The sequence below is a fragment of the Lethenteron reissneri genome, chromosome 39 (assembly GCF_015708825.2).
Source record: "Lethenteron reissneri isolate LAM-NWPU_2019-01 chromosome 39, ASM1570882v1, whole genome shotgun sequence".
Classification (NCBI taxonomy): Eukaryota; Metazoa; Chordata; class Hyperoartia; order Petromyzontiformes; family Petromyzontidae; genus Lethenteron; species Lethenteron reissneri.
This window is the reverse complement of record NC_083817.1, coordinates 12,228,488-12,254,696: the sequence shown is the minus strand read 5'-3', so window position 1 is coordinate 12,254,696 and position 26,209 is coordinate 12,228,488. Positions and strand designations below refer to the sequence as shown.

The following is a 26,209-nucleotide window of genomic DNA, read 5'->3' as shown; positions in this document are numbered from 1 at the left end:
ATGAAGGTCCTTAATGATCGTGAGCAGAGGGTCAGGGACTAATACAACCTGGAACGCTGGGCCAAGGTTCATAACAAGAACTTCATTTTCAGGGACAATGACGCAAAGACGCGAGGAGGAACCGCAGACAAGCGGGAAGGCAGTCGTGTGGTGAGCCGGCACCAACGACTGCCCAAGCTCTGCGGTCCTCTATATATGCAGGTGTTACCGGCCAATTAATTAATATTTATATGTGGGATGAAATTGGATTGCCCGGAGAAAACCCAAGCATGCGGAACAAATGGAGTCCACATTTTTGCTGTACCACCTCGCCTCTTCTTCGACGCGCCGTGGCTATCGATTCACCCGAGAGAGCCTCGCCGAGTCTCAAGACTACTACTCAGGAGGCTCCCACATTGGGATGCTTGGCTTACGCCCATTGATGAGAGTTTAAAACGTGGGAGCCGGCGTAATGTGGAGAATACCCCACGAACGCGAGGAGGTAAAGCCCTCGGCCCAGACGCGGTTACAAACGCCACCGCTCTCCGGCTCCCGACGCACGCGCGCATCCAGGTGACGGAATCAACGGATGCACGCGCACCCCACGTGGCTTTCCCCGGGAAATTCTCCGATTTTTTCAGTTGAAAATAAACAAATCCATACGGGGGCCGTGAGGTCCCGCGTCCCGGCCCAGGCCGCCCGCCGACGCGGCGAGTCTGTGCGGGGACGGAGTAACGTAAGCGCATCACAGGACTCAACGAAACGGCTCATCGTGTGAAAATGAACCTTATGGCGGGACCCTGGGGTCGCGAATAAACGGAAGTCAAAATCGTAATTAATTGATTTTTCGCGACTCCGTCCCACCGCCCACATAAACGCCGCGACCCACCTGGCGCGGATCGTTCTGTTGTCACGTCGTGTCCAAGCAAGCGAGGACGATTGGGCAGAAGAGCTGAACAAGCGAATGCACTCCATGCTCGGGTATGGGCAGGATCATAAATCTTATCCAAAGCTGCTCAAACTGCCTACACGACTTAAGTCCTTTATTTGTCATAACGGTATGCATACTACAGTGAAACTGCTCTCTTATCTTCATTATTATTTGTGACCTACCAATGTCTGCAGCCAGGATCAATCGATGACAATCCTATTACCTGCAGATATTTAACAGATGCGTTGCACCGTTAATTCCTCCTGTTTGATACTTCTCTTGTCTGTATGCATCTGTGCAGATAGTTTTTTTTAGCGATTAAGTCATAGTCCCCACATACTGCTCATATCAATGCGGATAAGAGGAGCGGCGACCCACTACTCTGTAGAGTAACATTGGTATAAACGCTTGTTACAATATGAACAGCGCATTAAAAACGCGTACTATTTTACTGTTTACTGTTTACAAAGTGTGTTCACAAATCCACACTGAGAAACACGATGATTGACAGAGGGCTGTACATTATTTTTTTCGATAGTATATTTAAATATAGGTACTACAGGTAAGCAGTTTTCAGTTTTCAGTTTTAAAGGCATAGTTTAACAAGACAACACTTGCCACCATCCTTCAAACCCATTGGTGAAAAAGAGCAAAGTGTTTGTTTACATTATAATATAATGTTTACATTATAATATAATGTTTACGCAAGAGCCGGGGGCTTATGGGACCCAGGGGGCCAGCCATACGGTTCGAATGTCTAGCAGCAATACCGGAGGATCGATGTGACCACTGGGAGAACATGCAAGTTCCAAATATATAGGTGTCAGGGTCGGCATCGAACCCACGACCTCCTGTATACATCCAAGCGAGGTAGTTAACATCTCCTAGTCACTTGGCATCATCCCCTCCTTCACAGACACCAGGCGCATTATTGCTCTTGTCATTACGCTTGTTTACACCGGGGAGCCTCAAAACTCTTCTTCAGGAGGGTCCTGCTTAAGGGGGGGAGGGGGGGCGACGATTGCTGCTGTCGTCTATCCCAATTGATTAATCTGCGGTGGATAATTTTTTTGACAAATTGTGAGTGACGCCTGCCACTCTTCTTCGAATTACTTCGCGGGATCTTTGACGTCCACTGCGAGTGAAGCAGAGGGCCACGTTCTCGCGTGATCTTTACGGTTACCGCCGCCGTCAGAGGCAGTTAGGAGCCTAATTAGCAGATCATCCGTGGCCTCGGCCTGCGGCGACTCAGCAGGCTGGGCCGTGGTTTTGTGGGGGCGTGGGGGGAGGGGGCGGGATGGGCGCGTGGTAGCGGCGCGATGAGCAGGGAGGGCACCGCATTGCGGCCCCCGATAGCACCGCCCCCGCTGGACCCCAGCGGCCGCGTGGAAGCGTTTCGGGAGAGAGATAAGCCCGCCCTTGCGGCCGCCGTGCGTGGGAAGGTGGATTGTGGGTCGTGGTGGCGGCGGGACGTGGGGGGCGTGTGGGAACGAGCCGCAGCGCCCACCACCCACCGCCCCCGCGCTCATCCCGGCCGCACGAATGCGATCAACGTCGCGGCGTCTTCACGCCCTGGCGTTTGCCACTTTGTTTACCCGGCAAAGCCTCGCCGAGTCTCAAGACGCTCTCTCGCGAGGGTCCTGCTCTTTCGCAGCATGGAAAGGGGGGCGGCGATCGCTGCTCCGCGTGATTCCAGAGTCAATGATTTTACTAAATGTGGCCAATTTGAGACCACGACGCCGGAACGCAATGCCTCACTACTCTCCTTCGAATAACGTCGCGGTATCGGCTGTTTGAGCAAAGCAGGCGGCACGTGGTATGGCACGGTTATCAACGAGGCCCACTGCATTCAAACCGCGGATCCTCTAGGAAACCAGCGGCAGAACGAGCTCCCCGCTGGTCCACAGCACCGACTCGTGCGAAAGGTCCCCACCGCCACCTCCGACACGCTCTATTTAACTATTTTTTTTATTTTACCAGGTAAGGTACCACTCAGCTATATGGCTCTTTTTGGAAGCGACCTGGCCATCACAAATGATAGCTCCACGAAGTGGCTTATCATTTGGAAATGTATAGCAGGCAAATACTCTGTAATTGCACTTTGATTCGAAATTTGGAGGGAAAAACCAGAGGAACCTGCGAAAAATCCACGTTACCACGGGAAGAGAGAGAACATGCAAACTCCAAATATACAGGCATCAGGATCGAACCCACGACCTCCTGTATACCAGACGAGGTAGTTAACATCTCGCCACCGTGGCACCCTGTACCGCAAACCGGGCCTCTTCTTTGCTCCAGTTACCCCAGGCCTTCTGCTGTGAGCTACGGTCGGCCTCCGGAGTCCAAAGCCGTCGCGTGGGATCAACCTTCCCGCTCGGCCATCGAGCACACGGCCGAGACGCGTTCCCCGGCTGTCCGAGCCCGGGCTCCGGACCTCTGTGAAGAGACGAAGTCCCACAGCCTCCCCTATGCCGCTACCCCCTCCCTGCTCTCTGAAGTCAGAGTGATTTGCTGTTCACACGAGCGTTGAGGCATCGGTGCTCAACTCCCGTTGTACAGCCCCTGAGCCAGTGGTGGAAATTCCACATTCCTGTGGTGGGGATCCCGGTCTATACATAAAAACAACCGCCCATGACTTCCGCCACAAATTGGTACTCATTCTATTGACCCCGTGAGGAGGGATGATGGGTTGAGTCAACCCCTCCAACCGAGAATGGAACACGTGCTCCGTGGACCCGAGGGGCCTGCAAGGTCATGGGGAAGTGGTCGGCTGCGTACTCTGTGATCTGGAGCAGCCTGAACGTTGAATAACGCATGTCGGTGATGCTGCTGACGCGTTTGCAGTGGTGCGCACAAGCTCAGCCAACAATAACACACTCATCACGTACGCCAATAACAATGACACCTGCGTGCGCGTGGGCCGAAAGTATAAATATATCATAGGCGACGTTTCAGGCAATGCCTCTTCTTCACTGCTATGCACGAGGCCTGTAAGCCAGCGCTGTGGGGAGGCAGTGAGGGTTGGTGGATCACCACATGCCATTGTTGCGAAACTCCCCGTGGCCGTCAAGGCGCATGGAGCGTGTTTGATAAACAGCGCTGGCGTCCTACAGTTTTTTTTTTATTTTAACGGCGACGTTGGGTGAAGTGCCAAACATTTGAATCCACAGACAAAACGTGCTTACGCGACATTGGTAACCGATACAGACAGAACAACTTTCGTGTGCATTGACTGTGTGCGATATTCATCCCGTAAACGCGTAGTGCTGTATAAGTTATAGATGTTAAATGTTTGTGCACGTCTCACTACGTATTGGCCACGCGTGTGTGGGGTTGCCAACAGTCTGGGAGTTGGCCACCTGTGTGTGGGTGGCAGGAATTGATTTGTGCCGAGATCTCGTACCGGCGTTGCTGTGTTCAACTTCACTGCAGGAGACTGCACTGTTTTGACAATAGGCCCAGTATGTATGGGTTTGGTTTACAGTAGAAAAAAAATGGCCACCTATTTTTGTGTGTGCTGGCATGCGCCGGCGCGTGCCGATGTGTGCTGGTGTGCCACTCACACGTCACTTTTGGACGTATACACGCTGTAGTTCAGCGACTCGATGGCCATCCATCGCACGGGCAGCCGCCCCTGGCGAGAACGAGGAGAGAGACACAGAAGAGGAGGGAGTGAGTGAGCGAGCGAGCCGATGCCATCGCGCCCGGTGCCAACGTACCGCCACAGCAGAGGAGCGCCCACCACACAACAAACGGCAACCACCACCAGACCCCACACACGGTACCACCATCACGTCACGTCGTTGTGCGACCTTCACTTGTCTCTGTCCTGTTTGTGGGAATCCTGCCCAGAGTCTCCTGATTCTGTTGTGATGGCAGCAAAGATGCTCAGTATCTCAAAATGGCAACGTTGAGGTCTGCTAGCCACAACGATGGGGCCAACGATTGATCTGCTGTGGATTGTCTTCAATTTTCCATTTATGAAGGAGATGTGCTACATCGGCCTGTAGATGTTGTGATGCAATTGATGGTCACACCACCAGTGTCCTCTTGGAAATATCCCATAGCTAGGAGGTGTGATGATGCTTGGGTTTTGAACGAGGAGGTGTTTAGTATTCTGGACGTCCACATTGTTCCACTCTGTTCGCCAGCAGCGTTCCTCCCGATCTGGGGTGAGATTCTAGGACGGTGACAGCAGCAGCAGTAGCGGCGCCATTCCAAAAGAGAGATTGAGACTTGAGTCAGCGGCGAGGAGCATTGTTGAGGTCTAGGTTGATGGGTGGATATGTGGCTATCGTTGGCCAGAAAATGTAAAAACTCCTTTGCAGTTTGTGGGAGAAGGTTCACCAGAACAAGGACCCAGGGGATTTGGTGTCGGATTCAGTCTGCGAATGATTTACCTACTCAGACACTAAGTAAAGGAATAGATTATTGCTACAACGATCGTTTGCATCTGTGGGTATGGGAGGACGCAACCCAAAGTAGATGGCTCTCATCTTGTAGGATGCACACTCGGAGTTGTGCGTTCAGAGTGTGAAGCCTCGATAGTGATTGAACACGAAAACTTTTAAACACACAGCACGACAGCACTGTGGTGACATCGCCGCTCTGACATTGCATGTCATCGCAACTCAGCACATTTCGTGTCAACACTAACGCCGTCCACGGCCTTGCAAAGAGAATACATAGATGTTTCGGGCAACAAGCCTTCTTCAGAGCACATGAATCAACATTGAATCATGAATGAATCATTTATCTTCGATAAAGGCCATTGTTTGAAACGTCGCGTATTATAAAAAGTTATTTTTAAAGGCCACGCACAGTGTTATTATTGACATGGAGCATGTTGAGTTGTTGTTTGCGCTTGTACACCACTGCCAAGACAGTAGCAACATCACCAGACAATTTAGTAAAAGCTATGGTAGCGAGGATGATGATGTCACGGTGATGTCACTGGCAGACCAAGAAGACGTTCTTGACCGTGATTTTTAGTCTTTTTTTTCACATGGACGACCGCTCGCGTCAGATAGCCCGGTAAACTCGGCCAATTTGGAAGCTGTAACACGAGAGCTGTGGATGTCCCGGTTTGTATCCGTGCTGGAGCCGCTCGCCGTGAAGCCAGCTTCTCAAGTGCCCAGCCACAAACGAAGGCACGCAAACAAGCGCTTGATTTTGCGAAATGCCACAGCTCTGAGAATAAAAAAAAGTCATCTTCATTGTCACGGGATGGACATTTTCCTGCAGCAGGGCACGTGGGACAATGCAGCCCCCCTCGTGTGTGGGTGAGAGGTCGCCAGAAGGGATCACGGAGGTACTTCCTCTGCGACGTCTTCCCGCGAGCCGCGAGCGCGCCGCCTGACATCCAGTTTGACCTTTTCTCCAGCCGGCGTAACCGCGAACGCTTTCGCACAGTAATTTGTCTCGAACAAACGTTTGCGACAGCAAGAAAATGCACTTCGTTGAATCATTGCTTTGAGTACGTATGTGTGTGCGAGCACTATTGGATCCTTTCCGTAGATCGGGTAGTTGTTGTTTTTTTTGCTCCGATTTCTTTCCGTTTGTACCCACCATGGTCTTTTTCACGTAGACCTCCTCGCCGCGCGACAGCCCGAAGTCGGCGATCTTCGCCACGTAGTTTTCCGCCACCAGGATGTTGCGAGCGGCCAGGTCTCGGTGAATAAACTGGTAACGGCAAAGAGAAAAAGATGCCCGCTCCCGTGTCAGCCTTTAACAGACTCTTCGGGGGCTGGCGCTGTTAGCAAGACGCCTACGAACACTGATACGGCGCACAAGGTGGGGTGGGTGGCCACAACACCACTTTCCCGGCCGTCTTTGTCTCCCCAGTGCCGATGTTTGCACACCATACCAGGAACAGTAGAACCCCCTGTTAACGACGGTAATTGGTTCCACGAAACCGGTCGATAAGTGATTTGGTCGTTAAGCGAGTATAGGAGATACATTTTTAAGACTTAATTCGTTCCGATAGCATCAAAAGTTACCCTTTTTCACCAAAAAAACGTACTTTCTAATATTTAAACAATGGATATTAATATATAACGATACTAAAAACATTATAAATACGTAATATTAAAAGAAACATGTTTAATCAATGCATTACCTACTATAATCACCCAGAAATGTCTGTCCGTCTTGTGCGTGACAACACTCCACATGAGGCCCACCCCCCTGCGTGACGTCACTCCACATGAGGCCCACCCCCCTCATTAATATTCATGAGTGGGTGGATTTTTACACTAACGCAGAGGAAGGTCGAGCTGAATTAAATAATTTATTAAGCAAAGTCGCTTCAAATATGACGTTTCTTTACAGAAAGTGACGGTAAAAAATAAATCTATGCAGCACAGTGCTACATCCGTGTGTGACGTCACTGCAAAAGAGCCCCCCTTCATTAATATTCATGTCCGCGTGGAAATTTACACTAACGCACAAGAAGGTCGCGCACTCCACATGCCGCACCCCTCCGCTCATTAATAATCATGAGTGGGTGACGTCACTCCACATGCCGCACCCCTCCACAATAACCATGAGGGGGTGACGTCACTACACAAGCCGCACCCCTCCCCAATAACCATTAGCGGGTGACGTCACTCCACATGGGGCAACCCCCCCCCTCATTAATAATCATGAGCTGAACAATTTTTCTATTGAATATTTCATATTTACTGCAATATACACCCGTGCTTGGACGGGCAAAAAGGCGAGTTAATTAATATTAACTGTACCTACAATAGCCCGTCGTTAACAGGGGAATGGTCAGTAAGCGAACACATTGGGCTCTAAGCGATTAGTCGTTAACAGGGGTGGTCGTAAAGAGGGGTGCTACTCTACTCATATAAAGGCCGAGTCGAACAAGGGGAAGGCCTGGGACCCGTATTGGTCGTGAGCAGGAATTGAACTTGGGTCACCAGGTTCGTAATGCAGCGCGTTAACCGATGCTCCACACCGCTCCTCACACGCACCTCTAAAATTAAACTATTTATCTTTTACGTGGTAAGGCCCACTGAGCTATATAGCCCTTTTTCATAAGCGACACGGCCACAAATGATAGCTCAACGAAGTGGCTTTTCATGTGGAAATTCATAGAAACCAAATACTCTAAACGCATGATCCTAAATATGAAGGGAAAAAGCGGATGACCCGGAGAAAAATTCACGCGACCAGTGGGAGAGAGACACGCAAACTCCAAATATACAGCAGGCGTCAGGGTCAGAATGGAATCCACGACGTCCTACATACCAGGCGAGGTAGTTCACATCTCGCCACTGCGGCACCTCACACACACACCTGACACCAAGACAGATCCCCCCCCCCCCCCCATATAGCCTTGAACACACACACACTGGACACACCAGACACACACCGGACCTGCTTCTCGCTCAGGTACTGCATGCCCTTGGCCACGTCCGCCGCGAACTGCAGCAGCTGCTGCGAGGAGAGCGTGGAGGCCGTGCCGTGCTCCTTGGCGAACGCCGGGTCCGTCTCCAGCACCCTGCTCTTGCGCAGGAAGTCCAGCAGGTTCCCGAATGCCGCAAACTCTATCGCGATGTACAGGTACCCTGCGCCGACCGGTCCGGGGGATCAGATGCTGGAGCCACAAAGATTCCGCCCACGTCCCCTCCGCTCCCCCTCCACAGCGTAGCCAACCACGCTAATCGCGATTCTGATTAGCGCGGTTGGCTACGTACGGCGTGAAAGAAGTTCAACATGCATACATACAACCAGTGCCCGATTAAGCTAGTGCGGGCCTGTAGCATATGTTACAAAGCGGCCCTAAATTTTAAAAACACAAATATTAAAACACAAAATTTTAACTTGCATAGTAAATACTCTTTGGGTCTTTCGGTAAAGTCATGTAGATAGAAAAATAATTAAATTAAATAAAAAATCACGTTTCGATCAGAAAACAAGCAATCGTCTTCAGGTGAAAAAATACAGCAGGTGGACTGCTGAGGCAGGAATAAATGTAGTGAGAGAGCTACTGCGGCCAAAGGTTATATCGGTTTGAGATGGGAACAACCCAAGGGTAAGTGGGCGGGGCTAGAGATGGAATTTGCATGTAAATGTAGGATCGCAGAGCTAGCTATACCTCGGCCATTGTATTGCTAGATATTAGCATGTCAATCTGTTAATGTAACCCCACGGCTACGGTGCTGAAGAAGCCATTGTATTGCTCGAGATTAGAGATGAGCATGTCAATGTGAGACGGCTCCCGCAGCAGCGGCTGTGTTAATGAGAGACATTCAGCATATTAAACAACGAGTGCCACCGCCGCATCGAGTAAAAGGGAGCGGCAGCAATGTTAGTGAGACATTTAGCCTGTTAATGTAACGACATTTAACAAGGTAATGTAACTCAGAGAGTCGGAAATAACTGCTAACATCGGCAGGTAGGATGGAAGCATCACAGCCAGTTATGACCTAAAATAACGTCCTTACAATGATTGCTCAGTTTGTACCCATCTTCTCGGTTGAAATTGTGTCTGTGTTTATATATCTGGATAGCTTCATGAACAAATCTTTGTTGATAGCCAGTGGGTTTGCATAGTACCTTCGTCTTGGAGAAATCAATTTCATGTGTGCCCACAGCGCTAAAACTTTGATCAGCCACGGCAGAGGTGTTGGTCCTTCCGTGTTTCATAGTAAAGTAATTGTATTTTTTCATTTGTTATATGGCCAGATAATGCGAGAAATCGCTAACCTTAAACACCCAGTCGTTCATAAAAGTTGAAGGGCGGTATAGTACTATAGTAATAGAGCAAGTGCAGAATCACTGAACCGGCATTGATAGCTTGAAATAATTTAGCGCGGGGCCCTTGAAAGTGCAGGGCCCGTAGCTACTACACGTGTAGAAGCTACTACACGGCTACTACATAGCTACTACACGTAGCGTTCCCCAAGTAGCACGATGCCACTCGCTCCGCGACAGCTGCTCACGCTATGCAAGTTCTAAACCAGGAGGCTTCAATGGGCCGTCTTGGCCTCGGCAAGGTAAGGTAAAAGTTAAAAAGTTAAAACAACGAGCTTACCTTTACCCTACCTTTTACCTTACCACAATACAATCACTCTACCCTACCTTTTACCCTTTAGCAGGTAAGGTAAAAAGCAACGAGCCTACCTTTACCCTACCTTTTACCCTTACCCCATACAAATTACCCGATTACAGGGTAATTACTAGGGCACTACACATGAACAAGGTTTATAACGGTAAATGCTAGGTAGAGCACTTTATTCATATAGAATATTCTCGATGATTCCAGTTTTACACGCTTGTCGTTTTTGTCATTGTTGTTGTCGTCGTTGTTGTATCCTCAAATCTTGTAACTAAATTTTAACCCACTTCCTAATGTGGTATCGACTGCAAACTTGGTATACTTATGTCATACTGATGACAATATATTCTATCATAAAAATATATATATTTAAACATTCTTTTGTATATGTTATGTTTCGGCTTGGGTCTAATTGTCCACGCTCAACTCACGTTGGCTGTAATTGGCCACAGTCCCTTACGTTATGGCAAGCTTCGGGGCCGATTCCTGGAGTCGTGGAGTTCTGCCATAACTAGTACATTTAATAATAGCGTGTTTTTTAAAACGTTTTTTTTTAATATTACTTATTAAATGGAGGCCACGGACTGCGCCACAGAGTTTATAGCGGTAAACAAGGTACCGTATTTACCGGGTAATACTTCGCGCTAACTTTACCCTACCGGATAATTCTTCCGAGCTACCTTTACCCTCCCCTTTACCTTACCCCTTGGCATGTCAACACCTTTACCCTTTACCTTTACCCTTTTACCCGGTAAAAAGGGTAAATTCCCTCCCTTGCCGAGGCCTGGGGCCGAGACTGGCGGCGTAGCCGTCGTCGTGAGCTGTGTGTGTCCGTGTCTGTGTGCGTCCGTGCGCGCGCGTGGGAGACATCGTTCCGTGTTGGAGCAGCGGCCTCCCGTGTCTGAGCGAGAGGGAGGCGCCTGCTCAGGTCGCGTTGTTGCGAGTTTGTTGTTGTGAGTTTGGGACCGGATGAGTGTAACCGCACCGAGTCGAGAGCCGCTGTGGTGTTTACGGGGGGGGGGGGGGGTAAGGCAAAGGGATAGCGAGCGATGCTGATAACACGACGACGTTGTTGTTGCGGTTGTCATTTTTGTAAAAAAAAAATCTGAAAAAGAAGAAAATGTTTTCCCCTTCCCGGCAATAACGCAAGAGGAGGTGTTAAGATGTCAAAACAAGCAGAAACGCACCTATTATTGCAATGCGTCACATTCTGCATTAACCACACATATGTGTGGTCAAAACATGCAAACACATCTAATTAATTGTGGTAGCAAAACGGTTCCCGAAGATGAAACTACTTAAACCCGAGCTACTCATGACTTGTGCTGTTCAACTTTTGGCGTTCTTTTGGTCCCTAGCATCGGTGAGACAGACCCACGAAGCCGGCTGTCTCAGTTTCAAAGACAACGCATGCAAAGCACACGTTTTCATATTTTACCACAAGCGTGTGCAGTGAATGCAGACTTGATGCCTTGTAATGTGTGTCCAGTCAACGAAGATGGTCACCGCACCGCGCGTTTTCAGATGCGCATCTGCGGCCGTCTGGAACGTTCTTCTTTCCGATACGAGGAAGCAACTAGAGCAATGCACTTCTAAATCTAGATTGAAAAATAATTTCTATGAAATTGATTCTTGTGTTTAGTTTATTGCCCCCCCCCCGCACCTCCGATTAGCATGGTTAGCTATGTACGGTGTGAAAGAAGTTCAACACATACATAGACATTGGGTTTATTGACATTTTAACACCTCTTGTATTATTGCCAGTAATGAGTAAACAGCCTTGTCTTTATTTTTATCATCTTAATAGTGGCATTAAGAGACCCGTAGATGTCCGTTGTTGTTTGTTGTTGTTCTTGGCCACAGCGATTGTGGCTGGCGGGATGGGCAGCACGGTGTGCGTGGGAGTTTTGCGGCACGCTCAGCAGCAGCCGCAGCCGCAGCAGCAGCAGGAGGCGGTGGCGGCGCTCTGCGGTGTTGGGCGCGGCCGGCGATATCTGCTGGCCACGAGCGGCGGCTGCGTGGCCGCTGCTCTGGGCGGGTGGTGCTACTGCGAGCGATTGCGAGTGGGCGCGCGTATCCGAGGCGGCTGTTCTTGGGGCTTTTTTGGCCGCGTGGCTAAAACCGCCCGCCCGCCCGCGCACATTCTGTGCTTTAAAAACACGCCGGTGGTTATTTATTGTTTTTGGTTAAATCTCCGATTGATTGGGTGGCTCTCCAAAAGCGTCCGAAACCGAATCCCTCCCCCCCCCCCCACATCGCGAGGGACGGAACCCGGCTCCGATCGGCGGAGATGACGCCCGGCAGGAGGGAGCGGCGTGTTTTACCTCTGTGCTCGCAGGCACCGATGAGGTTGATGATGTTGGGATGGTGCCCGAGCTTGCACAAGACCTCGAGCTCTCCCGCGAAGTCTCGGTGGTCATCTTCAGACGCGAATTCTGTTGTGGAGGCATTTGTCAAAAGCGCGGTATTCAAACACCGACGGCGTTCGTTGTCGAACGTGAACAAGGGGAAAGGCGAAACCTGCGTGGATTCGTGCTCGAAGGATCAATCTCGTAATCCGTCAGGTTCGGCCTGCGGTCATCTCTCCCTCTGATTCGCATGCCTGAGTCACAATGGAAATCCCACATTCCTATGGCAGGGGATAAATCTATACCACGATGGGGCAGCGGCTGTTGACTTTTCCGCAATGTGGTAACCTACTGGATCATTGGGCCGATGAATGGAAATCCGATTGGACAAAACCGACAAAGATTTGAACTCGCAACCTCACGATTGCGGCGATGCAAATCTCACCACTTTACGGCGGCACGACTGTGCAGGCTCAGGCTGAGCAACGCCTCACATGACAACATCGTACACTGCACAGTATCGTAAATCGCACAATACCCTCCAAGATCATTCAGTATCGTACAATATCGTGCATCGGACAGCATTGTGCAACATCGTACAACATTGGGCAATATCGTACAGCAACGTCGATTGTGCAACATCGTACAATATCATTGTACAACATCAAATAATATTGTACATTGTACAGTATCGTACAATAGGGCACGTTGCACGGTGTCGTACATCGTACACTGTACATGATACGGTATCGTACAGCACCGTAAAGTATCGTACAATACTGCACATCATAGAATATTGAACATTGTACAGTATCGTACATCACACACTTTCCTACATCATAGAAAGCGCAACATTGCACATCATCATACATCAGCGTGAAATATCATAACAACGTTGTACAGCGTCGTGCAGTATCGTACAACATCGAACAATGTCGTACAGCTCGGCACAACATCGTCCAACGTTGTGCAGCATCGTACATGAAACGAACGATCCTTCACGCAGCCCAAGAGTGCCCCGGGGTGGGCGATTCTGCCCGCCCGCCCGCCCGCTCGCTCGCCCGCCCACCTTTGAGCATCTTGATGGCGACGTTGATCTTCGTGCCGTCCTTCTTCACCAGCGCCTTGATCACCTGCCCGAAGTTGCCCTCGCCGATCATGTCCTCGAACTTGATGTCGTCCCAGTCGAGCACGGGGTAGCTGATGGGCTCTGGGGGGGGCTTGGGTCGGCGGCTCAGGGTCAGCGTTCCCGACGCAAACTGCACGACCGGCTCGTCCCGCTAGGCACGGTGGTGGGGAGGGGTGGGGGTGGCAGTGGCACCGGGGGGGGGGGGGGGTCTCACGGTTCACGTTCATTTTGTGTCATTGGGCGAGGGGCTCGGCGGGAGAGGGGCTCGAGGATCGACTTTAATTTCGCGAGAGCAGTCGACCTTCTCGTGAGCTTGGGGGGGGGGGGGTGGGTGGCGGTGGGCACCGAAATCGCAAAAGGTGCTCCCAGATGTCAAATAAAGCGCAGAGGGCGAAGAAAATTTTAAAGGAGCGCAAAAGGCGACCCGCGGCAAAAAAGCCGATCGAACGGAAATCGGAACAGAAGCATGCAAAGAGAAGCCAGCGCCGAAAAACAACAACTGGATAGAATCGGCGAAAAAACTATCGAGTATAAACGGGAGCAAAAACAACCATCCATCAACGTTAATTTAAATAGCCCTCATCAGGTGAGGAGAAACCATTTATCGTGGCAGTAATAACTCAAATGATGGCCTAGATTTACCCATAACGGCCTCCCGGTACATCTGAAGAGCCCTTTAGAAGGGTGTTGCTACATTTGGATGGTTGGACAATCTCCTGAGTGGAAAGCTGGGGCTTCGCGAGGCTTGCTGTTACTCCGCATACACGAAGGGACAACAACACTCCAAAGATCCACAAGGGATATATTCAAGAAACCTTTTTACATATCGCAAATGTCTCGATGAGGTCACAACCCAGTAGGTTGCGCTGTCGGCATCGCGTCAGGATCCTTTCGGATCTGCCGCAGTGTTAGAGAGCGGCCCACAGACGTTCAAATTCTGCTCTGTTCTTGCATACCATGGCGATGTGTTTGTGAGCTAAATGGCAATGATGAGATTTGATAGCCACGAGAGGGCTTCAGGAGAGAGCTGGTGTAGTTTTGCTACTCCTCCCTTGAGGGAGCGCAGGCTCCAGTTATTTACCATAGAGTCCATAGTTCAGGTCGCGTGGCCACCATCGCACTACTGAGGAGTATCTTAAATTCTCCATTCATGAAAGAGATGTGCGCATCGGCCTGTAGATGGTTATGACGCGGTTGACGGTTCCACTGGTGTCTTAGAGGAGGAATGTCAAAGTCAGGGGGTTCCACATTCGGGTCTCGAAGAGGTGTTTATTATTATGGACGTCCGTGTTATTCCACTCTGTGCACCAGCGTTCTTCTTAAAAAGCATTAGCGAAATAATAAATAATTGCGTTATTCAATTGTGGATCTTTGCAGTATTGTGTACAAGCTACCGGACCAGGCTGGGGCGCAGTGACTCTGCTACTGATCAGATGAGTGAGAGGGCGGCATCCCCAACACATCAGCTGAGGCGCCCCAGAGGTTGTTCCTGAAAGATTGTATAGCAGAGCAATTCTTGTTTTGGTCTTTTCACAGATCTATTTGATGTGGGGCTTGAAGGTCAGATTTTCTATCCGTGATAAACCCTACATATGTTTGTGTAGGGTCATAGGTGCACTGGGCTACCACAGAAGGGCACGTCAAGGAGTGGCATCTTCTGCACGATCTACTGATTGTGGCCAACTTCAGCAGCAGGCCATGACACCAAACGGTGTCACCGGCAGCAGAGAGGTTTTCTGTTGACGCTGCAAACCGGTTTTAATGAGAGTCTTGTGGCTTTCCGGGTTTCAGAATGACGATGGCTTTGGCTTCCTTCCATGCTGTCATTTCATCTCTGCCTGTCCTGTATATGCCGGTGAAGAGGTTTGCAAGCCATTGTTGTCCATGGCTGCTATTAAGCGTCTACGTGATAAGCCACATCGTTGAGCTATCATTTGTAGCTTAGGTCGCATCTGAAAAGGAAGCTAATAGCTCAGTGGGCTTTACCCGGTAAAATAAAACAGGTTTAGTTTTATTTGAATATTTTTTTCTCATTCATGTGCTTACCTCTCCTATATTTAGCACTCCTGGCATACTTTTGTACTGTTTGTTGTTGTAACGTTCTGACCCCGTGCCCCGAATGGACATCTGTGAAAAAGAGCTTTATAGCTCATCGGATTCCTCCAGTGTCAATACATATCATGAGTCTTACAGTCGCAGGTTCTATCAGCAACTCAGGACACGCAGGCCGTCATATCCCCGATGCCTCGGTGGGCTTTGTTACCCCGAGGGCCGCTGACGGTCGTTGGCTCAAGGTGATGGGGAACTGTTTCGGGGCAGCATGTGTGTGGCGAGCTTGTCCACTCCTCTTACTTGAGCAGGACAGCAGCGTGAAGAAGCCGCAGCGTTCACTGTGGTTGTTGGCGCTCTACGCTCTGTTGGATTTGAGGCACCCCAGGGTTCCGGAGGAGCTGCCAGGCGTTACGGCCGGAGTGAAGTCCGAGACTGTGGTTACGTCTTTCCGTGTAGAGTTCAGAGACTCGAGCAGTGCGGTGCCCTTATCGTGGTCATCGCTTCTGATGAACTCTTTCAAGAGTTCCCTTATCTTGGTCATCACTTCTGATCAACTCTTTCTGGTTCTGGTTGGCAACGTGGCGGTAGAGGATACTCCTTCGGGATGTTGCCTTTTACAGCAGATGTCAACATTTTTATGAATTTATATCAAAGTCATCCGGCTGTGGCTCTAGGTTCTTCAATTGGGCTTCAGTAACTTTTTTGTAGCCGTGCCATTTGGCATTCTGAAAGTTCCTCCGATTAGAGAGTTCGTCCGACCTGGTCGGGCGTCAGGTGCGGAAGCCACAACAGATTCCGCCCACCTCCCCTCCGCTCCCTCCCCAGCATAGCCACCCATGCTAATCGCACCTCTGATTAGCACAGTTGGCTATATACGGTGCAAAAGAAGTTCAACATACATACATACATGCTCTGGGAAAATTGCCGATAATTGTTCTTGAAGCAATTAGTAGTGACTGTCCGGTAAGTCTGGGTTATGCTCCTTATTGCCATTGGGCGGAGTGAAATGCTGCTTAGGGCTGCTTAGGGCTGCTCAGGGCTGCTTAGGGCTGCTTGGGGCTGTATACATAAGTGGATATCACTGAGCTACCTCTTAGAGTTCTTCTTCAAGTGACCTCTGGTCCACACACAGCAGAGAGGGCAGCACTGTCTCACGCGCTCTGCCATATGAGAGTGATGTTCGTCGCGGTATTTTAATTCTCAGAGCTCGAGTTTGTTGAGCCACGTTAAGCACAGAACCAAATTTGAGGTGATGGTTTTTGTGCGGTTGTTGGCGACCGGGCTGAGAGGTGCTGGGCTCAATCGTTGTAGAGGAAATGAGAGACAATGTAACTGAGCAGACAACGCGCCTCGTCCTTCCCATATATGTCTCTCCACATTAAAATGTACGGTATTTTTGCACGTCCCAACAGTCACATGGAATTGAATATTGGCAGCTGGATTAGTTCAACACAAGCAAAACTCTGCGTGCCAACACTGGTCCAGAGTTTTAAACGAAGCAATCAACTATTTTTTTTATTTTACCAGGTAAGGCCCACTGAGCTATATAGCGACCTGGCCACAAATTATAGCTCAACAAAGTGGCTTATCATGTGGACATTTCTAGCAGCCAAATACTCTAAACGCGTGTTTTTAAATGTGGAGGTAAAAACCGGAGGACCCGGAGAAAAATCCACACGACCACGGGGAGAGCATGCAAACTACAAATATACAGCAGGCGTCAGGGTCGGATTTGAACCCACGACCTCCTGCATACCAGGTGAGGTAGTTAACATCTCACCACCGTGGCGAGTCAAACTCAGCTGTGTAGAACCAATGAGGATGGTAGCAACCCCGTGGAGTTTTGTGGCAAAATCACGAGTGAGCACATGCCTTCTTCTTGTCCTCTCTGATGGCGCCGAGGGCATCCAAGTCTCACCACCGTGGCACCCCGCTCAATGCAAGTTTTGCTTGCATTGAACCAATTCTGCTGAAATGATGCCCTTCCTGAAGGCAAAGTGGCTGATGGGATGTGTTAAAAAAAATACACTTCGCAAGAAAACCTCCATTGCCTCCACTGGGCGTCTCACCACCACATGTGGTCAACCGCATTGAGCAACAGAGACAAAAATCACAGCACTCCATCCGGCTCCTGTGCGCTCATGGCTGAATGGCGGTGGAGGTGATGGTGATGGCGGCTGATTTGGTTGTGGCCAAGTGGCAGAGTAGTGGTTGACTGGTGGGTTTGGTGGCAAAGGTGGCGATGGTGATTGCTGATTGGTGGTGGTGGCCGCTGATTTGGTGGTGGCTGAGTGGCTGAGTGGTGGTTGACTGGTGGGTTTGGTGACAAAGGTGGCAGTGGCGGCCGATTGGTGGTGGCGGTGGCCGCTGATTGGGCGGTGATGGGAGTGACTGAATGGCGGTGACGGCTGATTGGTGGTGGCGGTGATGGTCGTGGCAGACATATGGCAGTGGCGATGGAGGTCGTGACGGCTGATTGGTGATGGCAGATGATTGGTGATGGCAGATGATTGGTCGTGGCGGTGCCAGCCGATTGGGCGCAGGCTGAGTGGCAGAGTGGCGGTGGCAGCTGATTGGTGGCGGTGGCGATGGTGCCAATGATTGGGCGCTGGCCGAGTGGCTGAGTGGCGACGGTGGCGAGGGCTCACCAATCCCGGTGGGTAGATGAACGTGCGGCGTCGGCGGAAGACGCTACCGCGCAGGCAGAGCAGCACGAGCACGACGAGCAGGATGGTGAGGCAGGTGACGGCCACGGAGCCCATCACGGCCAGCAGCAGCTGCGGCTCGGGCCCAGCGGCGGGCCCCCCCGTTGCCTGGGCGTCCCCACCGCCGCCCCTGTCCTGCGACATCACTGCGGGCGCGCACGCACGCACGGACACGAGCGTCTCGTAAATGCATTGTAACTTACAGTACATGTCTATTGTGAAATTAAGTCGTGAGTTCTGGATTAGGGCACTGCGCTACCGACCTGGCGACCCGAGTGCAATTTCCAATAACAGCGGCGGATAATTGAACCGGCTCTCACTCAGGACCTCCCCCTCGGTCGACTCAGCCTTAAAATGAGTACCTGGTGCGATGCGTATATAAAAAAAATCATCGCTGTGGAGACAAAGGCAGTCGGGCGTGGTGTTGGCCACCCACACCATCACGTGCCGTGCCGGCCTTCATGGATGCTCGCTAACTGCACTTGCTACAGAGGGGAATGTTCGTCTCTGTCTTATGTGTATGGACTCAAGCACATGTGCACATGACTGTGTATGCGATTCATGGCCAAAGTTGGGAGAGGAAATCCATTAACCAGGCACTCATCACCACCTAGTGGAGCATACAGGCACATGTACGTATGTATATTGAACTTCTTTCGCAAAGTACGAAGCTAACCATGCTAATTGGAGGTGCGGGAGAAGGACAAGCAACTAAACACAAAAAACAATTCTAAACAAAGGAGTTTTGAATCTAGATTTAAAAGTGCATAGCTCCAGTGCCTTCTCAATATCGGAAGGAAGAGCATTCCAGACAGCCGCAGAAGGGCATCCGAAAACGCGCTTTGCAGTGACCATCTTTGTTCGATGGCCAGCCATAAGCTTCATGTGATGGTTTAAACTCCTTGAAGAGATCAGCGAGGTACACGCCACACACACACACGGCCCGCACGCACCTGCGATGGTGCAGAGGGGGGGGAAGGGGGAGAGCAGCACCTCCGATGGTGGAGAGAGGAGGGGGGCGGCACCTGCGATGGTTGAGAGCGTGCGGAGCTCGCGGATGATGTTGGGCGAGCTCTCCCCCACGTTGTTGCGGGCGACGATTTCGAGGAGGTACGGCCGCTCGGGCTCGAGGCCCGTAATACGCGCCTCGGAGCGCACAGGCCCAGCCTCGCCGCCCTCCGGCAGCTTCACCACCCGATCCAGCGGCTCGCGGTCCCCGTACACCTGCACCAGGCGCGGTGCGCGGACGGCAGGATTCACGGCGACACAATTCACGGTATAATTCGCGATAGGTTCACGTGTACCGTCGACGATACCGGAATCTACCGAGATCCAACGCCTACGTTGTTCAAAGACACCGGTGGTGTGACTATCAACCGCATCAGAATGTCTACAGGCCGATTCGCACATCTCCTTCATTAGTGGGACATTCAAGACAAGCCTCAGTAGTGCGATGGTGGCCATGCAACCCAAACTACAGACTATAGAGTAAACCACCGTTCAAAAGGAGGAGGAACAGCAAAACGACACCAATTCTCTCCTAGAGACCACAACATTGGTATTTAGCTTCTGAACGTATTGCTGCCTTACACAAGAACAAAACCACGTCCTCCCGGTCTCCCCTCGCTGGTCTCACGAGCAGTGTTGTATCATGCGTGCCCATGGCGTTGTGCGTCTCCCTCCCAATGACTTCTGTCCCTGAATCCCCATGCTTCCCTTTCACCGTCGCCATCGTTCTCGTGGTGAGCAGAGCGTGGGGACCGGTGATGAGCGGAGCGTGGGGACTGGCGGTGGGCCCAGCTGGGAGGCGGTGTTGGTGCCAGGGCTCACCTTGTAGCGCAGGATGATGGCAGAGATGAAGTGCCCCTCGGCCACACTCCAGGACACGGTGGCCGCCGTGTCCGTGGTGTTGTAGATATGGACATCTGTGGGGGCGGGCGGGGGACCTGCCACACACACATGACCGTACGCACACGCACACACGTGGCGCAGTCCATCGGCGTCCGCCATGAGAGCCTGAAATCGGGAATCCACTTCTCCGTGCGGAGCCGCGGCGCACAGATGGAGTGGCCAGGATGATGCTCGTCTACGGTGCTGCCACCTGCCCAGGTTTGACCCGGATTTGCGCGAGGTCAAACCTGGTTTTGATGGAGGTTTGTTCCTCGTGAGCCTGAAGATTGGCACCTGTATTTGAGTGATGGCAGGAGTTGAGTTTTGATCATATAAAACACGAATTAGAGCGCGTGCATATTTAAAGAATCGGACATTTGAGCCAAAGCTCAAACGTCCCTCGTATGCCAGCCTGAACGTGTGAGAGCCAGGACTGGTGAGAGCCTGGATGGGTAAGAGCCCGGTGGTGGCGGCAGTGGCGGTACTGGTGGTGGTGGTGGCGGCAGTGCCATTGGCGGCGCTCACGGTTGCTGTGGGTCCACGCGGTGATGGCCTCGCTCCACGCGCCGGGCTCCTGTGCGTGCGCGCGCACGCGGAACGAGTAGCGCGACGCCGGCTGCAGCTGCGCCGCCGTGAGCTGCGCCCGGTCGCCGGGCGTCGCGGCCTCGCGGGGCACGGCGTCCGTCACCCCTGCCGGCGACGAGGAGCCGGACCCCGCCGGCCCCGCGGGCCCCGGGCCTGCGGAACCCGCGGCCCCCGCCCCGGAGCCGGGCGCCCGCCGCCACTCGACGAGGTAGCGCACGATGCGGCCGCGGTGCGAGGAGGGCGGCTCCCAGGTCAGGCGCACGGCCGTCTGATTGAGGGCGCGAGCGCGCAAGCCCAGCGGCACCGAGGGGCCTGGGGGAGGCCGAGATGGGGGAGCACGTGACGCGACGCAGCGAGAGACACAGCGGGGCGTGGTAAGACGCAGCGAGACACGGCGAGACATGATGAGAAGCGGACACGACGAGACACGACAAGAAACAGACACGGCAAGACATGATGAGCAACGGACATGGAGAGACACGGCACGGCAAGACGCGACGAGAATCGGACACGGCGAGACAAGATGCGTACCGAGCGAGCCAAGCAGGAAGCTGTGGCTCTGTGAGGGCGGCCCGCGGCTGCCGCAGTTGTAGAGCAGCAGATGCAGTGAGTAGCGGTGGTCGGGCTCCAGGTCCTGCACGGAGCGCTCCTGCGCCTCCAGCCCCGGCACCTTGACCTCGCGCAAGAAGCCGTCGGCCGGGCGGTGGAAGAGCAGCACCACGCCCTCGGCGTTCTCCACGACGGGCGGAGGCGCCGGCAGCGACCACGCCACCCGCACCTCCGTGCGGCCCGTCGCGGCAACGGGGCCCAGCACGGGGGCCACCGTGGGGTCTGGACGTCGTGGCGGAGACACGGGAAGGGAGGGGAGACGTTGGTTCGGGGGAATCGGTCCGGGACCGCGCGGGCTGTTTTGGCGAGCGTGCCGCGCGTGGTTTTGTTTTTTTACCGGGGCAGTCTGTCTGCAGCATGGCCTCGGGGCCCCGCGGCCCGGAGCCCTCAGGCCCCGGACGCTGCAGCTGCACCCTCAGGCTGTAGTTGGTGAGCGGCTGGAGGTTTCCGAGCAGGTAGGACGACACGTTCTCCACTGCACGGGCGCGGCAGAGACGCGGCACGGACACGGCAGAGACGCGGCATGGACAAAGCAGGGACACATCACAGAAATCGTCAAGGTAATCACCATAGATGTCGTAGTAATTGTAAAAATTAACTAAACTATTGTTATTTTACCAGGTCATCACAGTGATTGTCACGGTAAACGTCACGGTCATCATTAAAGAAGACATCACGGTGATCACCACGTAGGCGTCACGGTGAAGCGCGGCACTCACGGTATACGTCGCACAGCTTCTCGGCAGGGCGGCTGCTGGAGGTGTAGATGAGGCGGGCGCCCTGGAGCGGCCCATCGCCCTTGTGCGGCGTCACCATGAGGTCCAACATGAGCGCCGTGCTGAACCGCTGCACGAGCCGCGGCGGGGACTCGGGCGAGGGCGGCACTGCCGGGGGAGGGAGAGCGAGGGAAGGGGGGCCACGACGGAATTGAACGCGGGAACGACTGCGGGCAGCCGACCGCGCCGCGGCACCGGTCGCCGCAGCCCCGGCGGTGGACGCGTCTCCGGTTCCTGCGTTCTTCGCGGCCCGGCAGCCGGGCCTCTATCCACGGTCGGCGGGGCCCCGGCGCGGCTGCACCGCCTACTCGGCACGACTCGGCACTGTATAACCCCAGAGCCACCGGGGTCAGCGGCGTAGCTGCCGATGGGTGCAGCCATCGGCATTAGTTAGCGTCACCAGGGAATTGGCCGCCCGCGGTGGCGATCTCGAGCGTCGTCGTGGATAATGTGTGACCGAGCGGACCATCCGTCTCGTTGCCATTGCAGTGAAACTCACAAGGGGGGGACGTTCTCGGAGCGCGACGCTCCGATTTCAACCAAAATATAATAACGATGACGGAGCAGGATTGGTGGAATGTTACGTGGTGCCCTCGTGGACCATGGGCTGATTTAATCACATTTCAATGTTGAGGAACAAGAGCGGATATGACTACAGAAGTGAGAGAAACACGATGGGCGGCACACGACTGACGAATGTTGACGTCATCACATCCGCACCGTCCTCCACAACCTTGACAGTTTTTACTTGAGGAGGTCCATTTCAAAACGATACTGAACTGGCTCGGGCCTGTGGTCGACGTATCTCGCCATGCACCATGCACACTTGATGACACGGAAAACCGGTTGAGCGCATGGGACTGCAGCTGTGAAATAAAGCCGAATGGCATCGTAGAGAGAGGGCAGGTTGATGATCGCCACGGTAAGCAGAAGGAACGGCTCCGGCTAAAGTGCACGTGGCGTGCGAGGGGTCTTGGGGCGATTGCTCGGTCGCCGCTCCTGAGCGGGCCACACGCGACGTCACCAGGCCTGCCCTGCCCTTGTACACCATCAACACTCACGGCGGTTGGCTGACAGAGCACGTCGCCCTCCGTGAATGTTCCTTGTCAGTTCTCAAGCGCAGTAATTTTATAGTCGTCTTTGTTACTTATATGCTCCAGTATGTTGCGTGTTGTTAAGTTTTCTGCTGGACGAGAGGGTCCTTGCCCGTTAAGACCAGCAGTTCACCAGCTTTGGTTCAAGCGAGCCTGACTGCTGATGATACACCGAATGTTGAAACCTGTCCAGACAGCGAATGTTGAACCGGTTTGTAGTTTTTCGCGTCTTAAAATCAATGCACTCCCAGAAGGCTGTGCTGTGTCAGAAATATGTAGAGAGACGGATATGTGAAGGAGACACATTGTCTGGTTATCTAATTTGTCATGACATAAGGTTACATTTGTAAACCTAATATGGATAAATAATAATGATGTCAACTTGTAACGCACCACAACCGTGTAGGCACAGTGTTCACTCATCGCTCCCGTAGAGAGAGAACGACTTGGGAGGCGCGAGAGGGAACCACAGACACGAGGGAGGCAGCCGCAGCCACACCATGAGCCAGCGCCACCAACAATCGTCCGAGCTCTGCGGTCCTCTATATATTGAGGTGTTTACACGACCAAGAATTTGAGATATAGGCTCGACTGCCACGCAACGAGCATTTCTCTGCGGCGTGCATGGGGGCGAATGTGCGTGTGTCGTCGTCGTCGTCCCCCCAGTGCAGATGAGAGGTGAATTTGTTTCTTTCCAGTTCGATGAGCACAGGGAACAAAGGCCCAAAACATCGAGCGGCCAGTAACCAACAGCACTGTTATCAAACTTGTCACAGATAAGAGCGTAACACGTTTCGAGTTTAGGGATAAAAGATGCGGTGGGGAGCGGTTCTGCGGTGTCTGCTTCCCGCGAGCCGTTCTCTAGGCGCGCCGCACCGTGCCGCGAAAGACACCGAGAGACGATTCTCCGTCGCGTGATGCCGACAGCGCAGTGTGCATGGCGTGGGTGGGACGAGGCGGAGGAGGAAGATTGAGAGCGCGAATGTCCACGAGACCTTTGAAGGCGACGCGGAAAGACTTCTCGTCGCGGCCTGCAGGCGTCTCCACGCGGCACCTCCACTCCCCATCGTCCGTCACCTTGGCCTCGGCCAGCTTGAACGTCGAGGTGGTGACATTCCTCTCCGTGCTGGATGATGCAGGCTGGAGCACAGGGCACGATGCCGAAATCACGTGGGGTCACGTGGGTTCACGCGGGGTCACACGGGGTCACATGTGAGAACGCAGGGTCACACGGGAGAACACGTGGTCATGCGGGGTCGCGTGGGGTCACACAGGAGAACACGGGGTTGCATGGGGTCACACGTGCGTTGTGGTGCGGTCTGGCGTGGTGCAGTTTTCCACAGTGCGGTGCGGCGCTCACGCTGAGCTTGGAGCCGTCGGGCCGGAACAGCTCGATGTTGTCGCGCCGCGGCGTGGGGAACCCTGTGGCGGAGCAGTTGAGCTGCAGCCGCGTGCGAGCATTAATCTCCAGGTCGTCGAGCGGCTCCAGTATGCAGGGGGGGGTCAGGGCTGCGTGGGGGGCCAGGGATCGGGCGTAAAAAACTAAGTGTGGCAATGAATAAAATAGAAATCGGGGCAAAAGCAACAGTGTTACACGGAACACAGTACACGAACATAAGTCAATACGAAACAAAGTATATCTCCTGGAACGAAAGTGATGTTGAAAATCCATTCATGCAGGAGTAAGATTAAATTGTTACGTGCGCTGATTGCAATGGTTGCGCACGACGGTTGCGTATCGTTGCGTGCAATCTCACCCTCCTGCTCGCACCGCGCGCCCTTCCAGCCCTCGGGGCAGACGCAGCCTCGGAAGGGGTCGCAGGGCGCCCCGCGTTCACACTCGCACTTGAAGCGGCAGTTTGGCCCGTAATCCCCTGCGCCGCACGCTGAGCACCACACACACACACAAGTGCAACCTTAACAGGCTGCTGGGGCAAGTGCTGTTAGCGAGTAGCACCAATAAAGGCCGGCACAGCACGCGAGTGGGTGGGTGGGTGGCCAGTATGACGCCCGGCCGCCTTTGTCTCCTCAGTGGCGATGTTTACACACCGCACCAGGTACTCGTTTGAGGCGGAGTCGACCTAGGGGAGGCATGGGACCGGTTCTGATAATCGTCACTGGTGTTGGCCGTGAGCGGGAATCGAACTCGGGTCGCCGGGTTCGTAGCGCAGCGCACCAACCGCTCCCCACAACAACGACAACAACACGCACGCACCAACACGCACGACCCACACGCACGCTCCCGAACACACAAATCCGGCAGGCCGTCCTCACTGGCCCTGCGGCGGTGCGGCATCGACCGGGAAACGCTCGGCACCGCCTGCTTCGCTCGCGGCGGACGTTCATCGAGATCCCGCGACGTCATTCGAAGAGGAAGCCGTCACGTGCCGGCGTCACACTCCAAATTTGAATAAAATGTCCACCGCAAATCACTCGGTTGGGAAACACGCATTGCAAACCGAGGCAGGACCCTCCTGACAAAGAGTCTTGAGACTCAGCGAGGCTTTCCTGGGTAAACAAGCGGAATCATAATAATAACAATACGTCTCGTCCATGGTGAGTAAAAATACTCTGGCGCATAGTACTCCTATAGTTAATACTGTACACACCGCAGTATTAACCAGGGCGGCATGCCAGATCGAACCACATATACCTCTGCAACAAGGAGCAGATAACTACCGCTGCACCATGCTGGTGCACAGTGCATGGAGTACACAACATGAAGCACAACATAGAGCAGGGAGTACACAACATGGAGCACACAACATGGAGCACACAACATAGAGCACACAGCATAGAGCAGAGCACAGCATAGAACAGGGAGCACACAACATAGAGCATGAAACACAACATAGAGCACACAGCATAGAGCAGGGAGCAGAGAACACACAGCACAGAGCAGGGAGCACAGCATGGAGCAGGGCTCACACAACATAGAGCACACAACATAGAGCATGAACCACACAACATAGAGCACACAGCATAGAGCATGAAACACACAACATAGAGCACGCAACATAGAGCATGAAACACACAACATA

General features: G+C 52.9%; 1 protein-coding gene across 2 annotated transcripts in view; it reads right to left on the bottom strand.

Annotated features, from left to right (window-relative positions):
* Positions 1 to 1,626: 1,626 nt before the first annotated feature.
* TIE1 (tyrosine kinase with immunoglobulin like and EGF like domains 1) overlaps positions 1,627 to 26,209 on the bottom strand; it is a 55,935-nt gene continuing 31,352 nt past the window's right edge. The window contains exons 7-21 of one of the 2 annotated variants that reach the window (XM_061567616.1): positions 24,926 to 25,054; positions 24,529 to 24,677; positions 24,164 to 24,308; positions 22,018 to 22,182; positions 21,636 to 21,773; positions 21,221 to 21,520; positions 20,630 to 21,001; positions 20,045 to 20,160; positions 19,240 to 19,438; positions 18,158 to 18,360; positions 13,398 to 13,608; positions 12,305 to 12,415; positions 8,297 to 8,487; positions 6,479 to 6,592; positions 1,627 to 4,544 (exon numbers count right to left, since the gene is read on the bottom strand). In XM_061567616.1, the coding sequence (XP_061423600.1) occupies positions 4,470 to 4,544; positions 6,479 to 6,592; positions 8,297 to 8,487; positions 12,305 to 12,415; positions 13,398 to 13,608; positions 18,158 to 18,360; positions 19,240 to 19,438; positions 20,045 to 20,160; positions 20,630 to 21,001; positions 21,221 to 21,520; positions 21,636 to 21,773; positions 22,018 to 22,182; positions 24,164 to 24,308; positions 24,529 to 24,677; positions 24,926 to 25,054 (2,618 nt within the window). In that variant the 3' untranslated portion in view covers positions 1,627 to 4,469. The remainder of the gene's footprint in view (positions 4,545 to 6,478; positions 6,593 to 8,296; positions 8,488 to 12,304; positions 12,416 to 13,397; positions 13,609 to 18,157; positions 18,361 to 19,239; positions 19,439 to 20,044; positions 20,161 to 20,629; positions 21,002 to 21,220; positions 21,521 to 21,635; positions 21,774 to 22,017; positions 22,183 to 24,163; positions 24,309 to 24,528; positions 24,678 to 24,925; positions 25,055 to 26,209) is intronic. The other variant, XM_061567617.1, reaches the window with a different exon arrangement.